The sequence below is a fragment of the Cherax quadricarinatus genome, chromosome 51 (genome assembly GCF_038502225.1).
Source record: "Cherax quadricarinatus isolate ZL_2023a chromosome 51, ASM3850222v1, whole genome shotgun sequence".
Classification (NCBI taxonomy): domain Eukaryota; kingdom Metazoa; phylum Arthropoda; class Malacostraca; order Decapoda; family Parastacidae; genus Cherax; species Cherax quadricarinatus.
In genome coordinates this window covers 16,090,091-16,100,344 of record NC_091342.1, presented here as the reverse complement: position 1 = coordinate 16,100,344, position 10,254 = coordinate 16,090,091, and the positions used below count along the sequence as shown (strand labels likewise).

The following is a 10,254-nucleotide window of genomic DNA, read 5'->3' as shown; positions in this document are numbered from 1 at the left end:
ACCCTGAACGTAAAGCTGTAGATCTACGGGACGGACCCTGAAAGTGTTAACTGTATACTTAATAGTACTGAACATATTATTTATTATTATACTCAAAAAGAAGCGCTAAGCCACAAGGGCTATACAGCGCTGCAGGGTAGGGAATATATAGAGATATACTGCAATAAACATTGGAAATAAAGCAATTAAAAATATAAGTTAACCAGTGGATTTTGCTCATAATTCTAAGTGTTATATTGAGGGCTTACTGTATTATATTTTAGTTTTTATCATATGCATGTATCTATGTCTGATAAAACTCAAAAATAAATTACAGATGAAAATGGAGTAGACCAGGAAAATCTTATTAAAAAAAATATAAATTGGTGTAGTAATATTCTTAAATTAAAGATATTTATCAAAAGAGCAAAACTGATACATGTGTCTTGTGTTTTTACAAAAACAAAAGAAATGCTGAGGGTCACCCTGCCTCGGTGGGAGACAGCCAACTTGTTGAAAAAAAAAAAAAAATTCATACCAAAATTATTGATTACAAAATAACCTTTTTCATGTTCAGAGAATATTATTCCTTATATTTGCAAATAGATGCCATAAGAAAAATTCATATTTTTTTTAAGTTCCTATGTGTAATTCCCTCCAAAATATTTTGTACTTGTTTATCCATATCCATGAACCTCAGAAAAATAATGAGGATATCACAGGCCTAAATAAAGGCATAATATTCAGATAAGTTTGTACATACCAAGTTGTTACACCACCTATTCAATTTTAGTCTTTTGTGAAAATAATAATTCAATATTTGAACATCAACTATTCACATTATAGTAATTATTAATTTAAATATGTACCTTCTGTATACAACACTTACAATACAAATATAGAAATGCCAAAATATGGTATACTTTTCATTATATAATCCAAGTCTTACATTTTCCCTAACCCTCTTGAGCTCACTCGTAATGGGGGGAGTGCTAAACCAAGTGGGGTCATACAGCACTTGGGGTAATTGGAGGCATTCAGGTTTGATCCAAGGCAGGGAAGGATAGGCCCAATTCCTTGGGTCAACTGCCCCTCGCTAGATGTTGGTGAGGGGCTCTTGATTTAGGGAATTGGATCTGTGCTCCAGTTCCCCGAATTAAGCCTGAATGCCTTCCATATCCCCCCCCCAGGCGCTGTATAATCCTCCGGGTTTAGCGCTTCCCCTTGATTATAATAATAAATGCCCCTCGCTAGCATTAAGAGACCTTGAGGTGGATTTCACCTGTAAATCCCACCATTAAACTTGGGTATCACTTGTTTCAAGGATCACTTTAAACTTCAAAACAGGCCTACAGCCAAGTCATTATCTCATAATGACTTGCTCCTCTTCAAATATGTCAGCTGACACCCTCAACTTTTAGCTACATATGGTGGCCCATGGCCTGGTGGCAAAAGCTCTCACTTCACATGCTGAGGGTCCAGGTTCAGTTCCCTGCAAGGGTGAAAACAATGGGCGTGTTTCCTTACACCGGTTGTCCATGTTCACCCATCAGTAAAATGGGTACCTGGGTGCTAGTCGACTGGTGTGGGTTGCATCCTGGGACAAGATTGACCAAATTTGCCTGAAATGCTCTGCATAACAAGTGGCCTTCTATACAGTAGTATGTCATTGATGTCAGCTAGGCCTGTATACCTTGTACATGTAGAAATAAAGATATTATTATTACTATTATTATTATTATTAAGCCTGAAAATTCTGTCAGTCTCCCTTTCAATTTCATCTCGGCCTGAAACCTCTTACTAACACAATTAAATATTTCTTTTGACTAGTCCAGGAGTTATTTTGTTCTTGCAGCCTGACCTGAAGCTAACCTCATAATCTAACCCAAACATATAAAGCTATAAACATCTTTGGTGGCAAAATCTTGATAGCAACAATGAGTTAATAGAAAGTGCAGGAATCAAAACTAGATTCTGATTTCTTACAAGTGAATAGTAACAAAAACATCAGGTAAGGTGGAGACAGCAAGGTAATATTATAATCCATAAGAATGACAGACAGTATTATTGACTTATACTTGGAGACACTAAATTATTTTTTTTAATCATGGGAAAATGCTAAACCCATAGGGGTTATATAGCACCTAGGAAATGAGAGGCATTTAGGTTTAATCCAAGGAAGGGGAGGAGGTACTTTCAATGGAAGTAATTATATCAAAAGTTGCATTTAAATTTATTCAGGTATGGTTGGCCTGTTGGTATTTGTAAAAAATTAATGCACATTTAACAACAAGTACAGTACTAAATTCAGTGCCACATGAGATGGTTGATATAATCTTCAACATTAACACCACCTGTAACAATGGAATTTTGTAGAGGAACAGTTGCCCACTTTTCATCAAACTGATCAATTATATGTCTCTCAGTTTCACTGAAAATTACATTTTCATTTTCTGTATGCTGGTTTCCAACATGAAAAGTACTTCGAATATCAAAATGATGAGAATTAGTTAACATATTTTGTTTTGGACTAAAGCTTAATTTCAGCTTATTTTCTGAATGTTCTGAACTAAGCATTTCCAGACAATTATCACTGTCTTTTTTCTTGCTTTCAATATCATCGGTTACACTCTGTTTCTTTTTACGTTCGAGCCACAACTTGTACATTAATAAAGTTTCATTTTTCATATCATTTATTAATTGTAAATTATCTCGCTTGTTTAGACCAAATACCTTATTTGTATCTTTTGTCCCATTTGTTGTCAATTTGTTATGGTGCACCAGTCTGTCATCCTCAACTGGAAATGCAGTTTTTGCTTGAATTGTCTGGCCATGGTGAGGTTCAAACTTACACTGCAAATCTTCTTTATAAAGTAGCTGCTGTTTATTTCCTTGTTTAAAGTGTCTGTCCTGCATGCTCTTCTCCAGCTTATCCCTTACATTGAAAATCAGCACTTCCTCTTTTTCTCCAATATCTTTCATGTGTATTCCAAGTTCATTACTCTTGCTCACTTCACAGTCCAGTAAGAGGTGTTCTTCAGTATTTTTATCTTGTACTGCTACTGGATTGGAACTTTTTATTTTTTCATGCAACTGTACATTTTCTGCAAGTAGTCCATTCAGTAACACATCACAGTAACCATTTGGCCATGCATGATGCAATGTCATTAAATCCTGACTTCCAGCTTGATTATTTATTTTGTTGTGCAACTGTGTGTACCTTCCCATATTCAGTTCACTTCCAAACATTTTCTCATATAATAAACATTCTTGATTTGGTATTCTAGGTGTGTCTTTGTTAGGTTGTGGTTTGTCATGAACCTGTAGAGCTACTGAAGCTTCTAGAGAAATTGTTCCACCTTCCTGCAAAACCCTTTTGCAGTTTGGTAACTCATACTGTACAGAGTTAATTTTCTGTGGAGCCACAACACTTTTCTGGTCATTCCCATATTTTTCACTCCCCAATGTTGATATTTCATCCTGTGGGACTTTCCTTTCCTGGGGGTTTGCATAATCAAATCCCATTATACTCTGTAACTGAGTAGAATTATTTGAAGCACTACTGTCTTTAGGCAGTGACACCTTGTTCCTTATCATCTCTTGTGCCATGCCCTGTTGCTGTGGCAAAACAACATATGAATCTAAGATTGTATTATTAGGTGTAATAGCCTGCTGTACTGTGTTGCCTTGAAGTGTCAGACCTCCCAGTTCCTGCATTCTCTCTGCCTGTAGCATACTATTCATCTCTGGCATAACTTGTTTACTTTTATAATGTTCACTGATTGCTCTGTTCATACCTTGCAGTACTTTTTTCTCTTCACTTGTGCTAGCCTGTGAACTTTCTCTATTGGCATCTTCATTTACTTCTTTATGATTCTTGAATACCATCATAGAGAGGTTAGTCACCTTGAAATGTAATGATGTGTTACTGAACTCTAGATTTCCTGGTTTTGAGCAATCATTTCCAAAGCAGCTTTGTTCAGATGCCCCAACTATTTTTACATTATATTCTGAATGTTGACTCACATGTAAAAACAATGCCATATTCGAATGGAATGTCAAAGCACATATAAAGCATTGTAAAAACAGGGTAGAATGCTTTCCCTTTTTTATGTGAATTCTTACTCCCACCAGGGAATCATATGATTTACCACATTTTTCACACAAGTACTTTTTAGGTTTAAAAAAGCATTCTTCACAACATTTTCTATGTAATAATGTTTTGAGAACTTTCTTTTCACATTCGACACAGCTACTGTATTCCTTTTCTAAGTGTGTTTTTTTGTGATCATTGTACTGTCTCTTGCTTGGATATACATTATAACATATTTTACATCTATAGGACTTTCCTGAGCTGTGCACTTTAAAATGTTTTATCAATGTCTTTTCTTTACTAAATTCCTTACTGCAGTCAGGACAATGGAAGCACTTCAAAATATTTGCCGACATGCCTATATCTCAAACAACACTGAATCTTTATTTTCCATATGTATTTATAAATGTTTAAGATTTCAACAGAGTGATCAGGATTCAAACTTACAGTCTGGGATTACCTGTCTGCCACCTTAGCCACTGCACTACAATCATGTATTATGATTTTTTTTGCACACTTGTTGCAAGGTTTATCACTAATTTTATGATTATGTACCGTACTTAATATGCAACACAAAATTTTAGTTTGATTACTGAATTAAGATATTCTCAGGAACTGCCTCAGAATTGTGATTTAAACTTGTGTTACTTTTGAAAGAAGATTCTGATATTCTCATGCATCTGCCAGTGTAAGCTCTCTTCTCTCAACTTGGTATTTATACCTGTGAATGTTCTGGCTCCCACTTCACGTCTTATCTGAAATGCGAGAAAGATTACATTGTTATTCTAATAACAAATTAATAATTTTTATTTTTATATTAATGTATATTAATAATGCTGTGTTCCCTCTGAGAACTTTCCTTCTTCAAGGATATGGTCACATGTAGAATCTCATGACATTCAAAAGTCTTTATGTTTTGAAGATACCATATCTGAAGTAGCAGGTTAATAGTTGCCAGAGAATGTTACATTCTGTTTTAGCTTTGTGTAGAAAGTATATTTGCATGAATATGACAGTAGGAGAATGAGAAGGCCAAGAAAATGCAATAGGTAGGTATAATGACAAATAAAACACACTATGCATATGAGTAACTCTTGAGAGGTGACAATGAACACGAGAATAAGAGTGAAACATTATGAGAAAATAAATGGCATTATTTCCCACTGGTAATGTAGATACAGTACAGTGGACCCCCGGTTTTCAGCCGGTGTGGAAATCGTACAATTTGGATTTCAAGCACTTTTTTCGGCAAAATTTTCCCCTGGGTTTCATACATCTGCTCGGAAATCGTTGGTACCAGATGCATCTGCCTGGGCCACTCATACGTTTGTGACTCACTCTTGGGCACATTAAATGTCTTATTTTACGTTAATATAGACATTTTCATTAATCCATGTAAGATATTTTCTTCAAAAATATCTAGGAAACACGTTACATAGCATATAAACGTGCCTTCGTTACTCGTTCACTAAGAACATCCCTCCATAGTAATAATACTAATAGTACGTAATAATAATCACTCTTAGGCACATTAAATGTCTTATTTTATGTTAATATAGACATTTTCATTAATCCATCTATGATATTTTCTTCAAAATTACTTAAGAAACATGTTACATAGCATATAAACATGCAATGTTTATATAGCATATAAAAATGCAATGTTTATATGCTATTGAGGGGTCGGTGGAGGGTAAACATTACATTTTTCTCTGGTCCAGCTTCAGAAAAAACGTGTATGAATCTGCGTTGGCCCAGTAACTGCCCTTAAGACATAAGGCTTTTGTTTACAATTCTCGGAATGAATTATTCATTACTTCTCCCTTTGTTTATGATGGCATCTAAAGGTAGTTGTGAGAAACAAACTCAGTGAACATGGTGTGTCGATAGTAATAATATGGGTGTAGGCCGCAGTGTATGTAGCCGGTAGGTATACACCTGGGACGTAGTTCGCCTGGGACTACAAATAAATACTACTCACCAAAAAGAGTCTTCAATAAAGGTATGTAATGTTCTTTTACCATTAAAATTAGTCATATTTATTTCTCATTGTTTTCTGTATGTAAAACTAGCTATTCTCTATAAAATGTATCTTTTGTTAATGTTTTTGGGTGTCTGAAATGGATTAATTGGATTTACATTATTCTTATGGGAAATATTACATGTACTTTAGTTTTTGGCCATTTCAGATTTCAGCCAACCTTCTGGAACGGATTAATTACGAAAGCTGGGAGTCTACTGTATTATGAATTCCAGGTTTTGGATAGGTTATATTACAAGCAGAGTCCCTTCAAGAGGAAACTTGATGCTGGTGAAGAGCTGTTCATTCGAGGAATTGTAGCTATCTTTCCCTTACTCGAATCAAATAATATATACGTATTCAGGATGGTAATAACCATCCTGAATATATATTATTAAGAACACACACTGATTACATTCAGGGAAAATGCTGAACCCATGTGGATCATTCATTACTGCATTGGTTGAGTGAGGCTAATAGAAGATTAGAGGTAGGAGAGTTGAGGAAGAGAACAAGGGCAAAAGGAGAAAGTCACAGTTGATACAGTAAATTGGTTTCAATTAAAGCGAATTGCAGAATTTGTATTAAGGTTGGGCTGACAGATAGCAGGGCAAATAAAAGTAGTTAAGGGGATTTATGGAGAGATAAAAAATAAAGTCAGCATTCTCTCTGATGAAGGAGACCATCAATTTAAAGGTGTTGGGCTGTCGGCATGACCTAATAATTTTTTCCATGGTACTAGGTGCCCTGTTCTTTCATAAGATAACCACACAACAAAAGTCTATTGTGATGAATATGTAGGTGCATGATCATAGTTTTCCATAACTGGCAGAGATGAACAAAGGATGGCCAGAAGCCCAATGTTGTTTAAACAAAAAGCTTGTTAGTCCTTAATAAGTACGTACAGATCAAGGATGTTAAGTTAAGTTAGTACTAGAAAATATCAACAGCCTACAGGATATTGAAGGTTTTTGAACTGTGGAATGTGCAGAGGAATCAACAAGGTCAATGCCCTAAATACTAGCATGGCCAGAGATTCGGCAAAAGATGACCATTTGTGTCCACTGAAAATGGGACACAGCCAGCACTGAATGTAAAGGATGAAAGGATAAAAGGACTCAGTGGTCTGAATCATTCACACCAGCCCACTTAATCAAACTCCAGTACAATCAATGATGAGCCAGAATCAGTGGTCTTAATCACTCACACCAATCCACTTAATTTGAAACTCCAGTACAAGAAATGATGACACAGACATGGTAACAGTATGGATGACAGCAGCCAGTAAAAAATATACTGATTATGGTCATTAATTTGGGGCTCATACTGATTATGGTCCTTAATTTGGGGCTCATATGATCAAGAAAACTCCAGAGTATCCCACTCCATTACTGGATTTTGAAGCCATCAATATACACACCAGTAGACATAGTGTGGCTAGAAATAGTCAAGGAAGAGCAAACAACAACAGTCCAGAGCAGTGAAGTGAAGTTTTGGGACTGGCTTAACCTGGATGGTTGTGTGTCCTGCATGAAGGATGGCAGAGAAGAGAATCTCTCTTATGCAAACATATTTTGTTGTATCGTAAAGCTCTGCAGGTCATGGAGCTCACTGGGATGCAGGAAATCTGTGTAGGTTGACTTACACTTAGCTTATTCTCGCTCAGTAAGTGGTATCTCTCACCTGCTGTACATTCTTATTTCTTCTTCTTATTTTAAACACAGTTATTCTTCACATAGTAACAGAGATGCAGTCCGGAAAAAAATTTCAAGCTTTGCTCAATGAAATTACACTAAGGTAAACATATATTCCCATGTTTTCTTGAGATATACATTCCTTGAAAAAATTCTGCTTTATTTTTTTATTAGGATCAGATTTTTTATGTATCAGAGAGACACCATTATTGTATCTTGTAAACAAGAAATGAACATAAATACATTCCAACCTCCACAAATAAAATGAAGTTAACAGGCACTGTATGAACCATAAGAGTCATACAGTTCCTTGAGAATTGGAAGCAATCCAGTTTAATTCAAGGAAGGGGATGGGAGCTCTAATTCCTTTGAGCCATTCCTAAGAGCCATTCATGGACATCATGTCATCCCCCTTTGAGGAATGACCTAAGAAGAGGTGTGGTGGAGTGGGGTATTAGTATTTTAGAGCACAGATGGACAGCATATTTTTAAATGTATACCTGGAGAGGGTTTTGGGGGTCAATGCCCCCATGGCCCAGTCTGTGACCAGGCCTCATGGTGGATCAGGGCCTGATCAACCAGACTGTTACTGTTGGCTGCACACAACTTGACGTACAAACCACAGGTACTGATTTGAGGTGCCTGCCCAACGCATTCTTGAAGACAGCCAGGGGTCTATTGGTAATCCCCCTTATGTATGCTGGGAGACAGCTGAACTGTCTTGGGCCCCTGACACTTATTGTGTTGTCTCTTATCGTGCTAGTGGCGCCCCTGCTTTTCAGTAGGGGGATGTTGCATCGTATGCCGAGTCTTTTGCTTTCATAGGGAGTGATTTATGTGTACAAGTTTGGTACTAATCCCTCTAGGATTTTCCAAGTGTATATAAACATGTATCTCCCCCACCTGCATTCTAGGGAGTATAGGTTGAAGAACTTCAGGTGTTTCCAGTAATTGAGGTGTTTTATTGTAGCCACAGATATGGCAAAAGAGAAGTGAAATTCACCACTTCATGCAAAAAATGAGAAATTAAGCTGCTCAACTGAAAATTATAAACTACAGTGGTACTCTGAGTTTTGAACTTAATCTGTTCCAGGAGCTAGTTCTAAAGTTGAAACGTTCGAAACTCAAAGCCATATTTCCCATGAGAAATAATGTAAGTACGTACAAGTAATCTGTTCCAGAAACCCAAAAATATTCACAAAAAAATACATTTTATAGAGATTAATTATAGTTTTACATACAACAAACATACATAGTACAATTAGTAATACATGTAGATAAATAAACATTTAAATAAACATATAAAATAACATTTTTACTTACCTTTACTGAAGATTGTTGATGGCATCTGGAAGATAGGGAGGAATGAGGGAGCACTTATTGTTTGGAAGGGGAATCCCCTTCCATAAAGACTTTAGTAACCCCAGATAATCTGAGGTTACTTCCCTTCTTTAAGATTTCCCTAAAATGGGACATGGTTCTGTCACTGAACTTGTTGCAGAGATGGCTTGTTTCAGCTTGCTCAGGGTGATATTTTTCAGCAAATGCCCTATTCCACATTGCACAAATCTCCTTAATCTCTGAAGAAGGCACCATCCACCACTATCCACCACCATCCACCAATACCATCCACCACCACCCACCCCACCATCACCCACCACCACCATCCACTACCACCACCATGGTAGCTTATTTCAGTCGCACTTAATAAACAAGCACCAAACATAATGAATTAATTGTGAAATGTTTAAATGAGCACACAAGCTAATGTTCACTCAAGCATAAGCAAAGCCAGACTGGCTCACAATGCCTGCGCAGGGGATGCAGACAAGTCGGGTATGCGGTTCGAAACACGGGGCACATTCAATACCTGGGACAAAATTGGTGCAAAAAAAGCAGTTGAAACTTGAAGCATTTGACAGTCGATGCGTTCAAAACTCGGGGTTCCACTGTACATTAAATTGTTTGAACAAGTTTATTCAAAATATGTAAGTTTGACTATTCAGTTACAACTGCTTTAGGCACAAAAAAAAAAATTAAATTTAAAAAAAATGAGAAAAACTGATTGCATAATTTGACAATTCTTTTGTCTATATTATAAGTTACAAAAAAGGAAGGGGAAGGGAGTGAGGGAAGTATTGGCTGACACTGTTTCATCAGTAACTCTTTTGTAAGATGGGATATTAAATTTCAAGTTGCAACCAGCACAGTCAAAATGTTTTTGTCATGTTTTAGTGTTAAAGTTAAAATACGGCAAACTCAAATTAACCATTTTCATGGCCAATGTGCCACTTGTGGCGACTGACAACAGGGCTGCCCACCCTGGCTTTAGAGTACATGTACTGTATATGATATGGACTGAGGGAAAGATATAGATGTGTCAATGGTGAGCTTAAAAGTAAAAGGAAAATACTGCTGGTGTGATAAATCAATTACAGTATATAGTTAGAAATCAAAAAGAACCCATA

General features: G+C 36.5%; 1 protein-coding gene across 4 annotated transcripts in view; it reads right to left on the bottom strand.

The window, feature by feature from the left end:
* Positions 1-630: 630 nt before the first annotated feature.
* LOC128694619 (uncharacterized) overlaps positions 631-10,254 on the bottom strand; it is a 50,610-nt gene continuing 40,986 nt past the window's right edge. For 3 of the 4 annotated variants that reach the window (XM_053784765.2, XM_053784764.2, XM_053784766.2), the window contains exon 2: positions 631-4,827. In XM_053784765.2, coding sequence (XP_053640740.2) covers positions 2,287-4,428 — 2,142 coding nt within the window. In that variant the 5' untranslated portion in view covers positions 4,429-4,827 and the 3' untranslated portion in view covers positions 631-2,286. Of the gene's footprint in view, positions 4,828-9,109; positions 9,426-10,254 lie in introns of those variants that run through there. The other variant, XM_053784767.2, reaches the window with a different exon arrangement.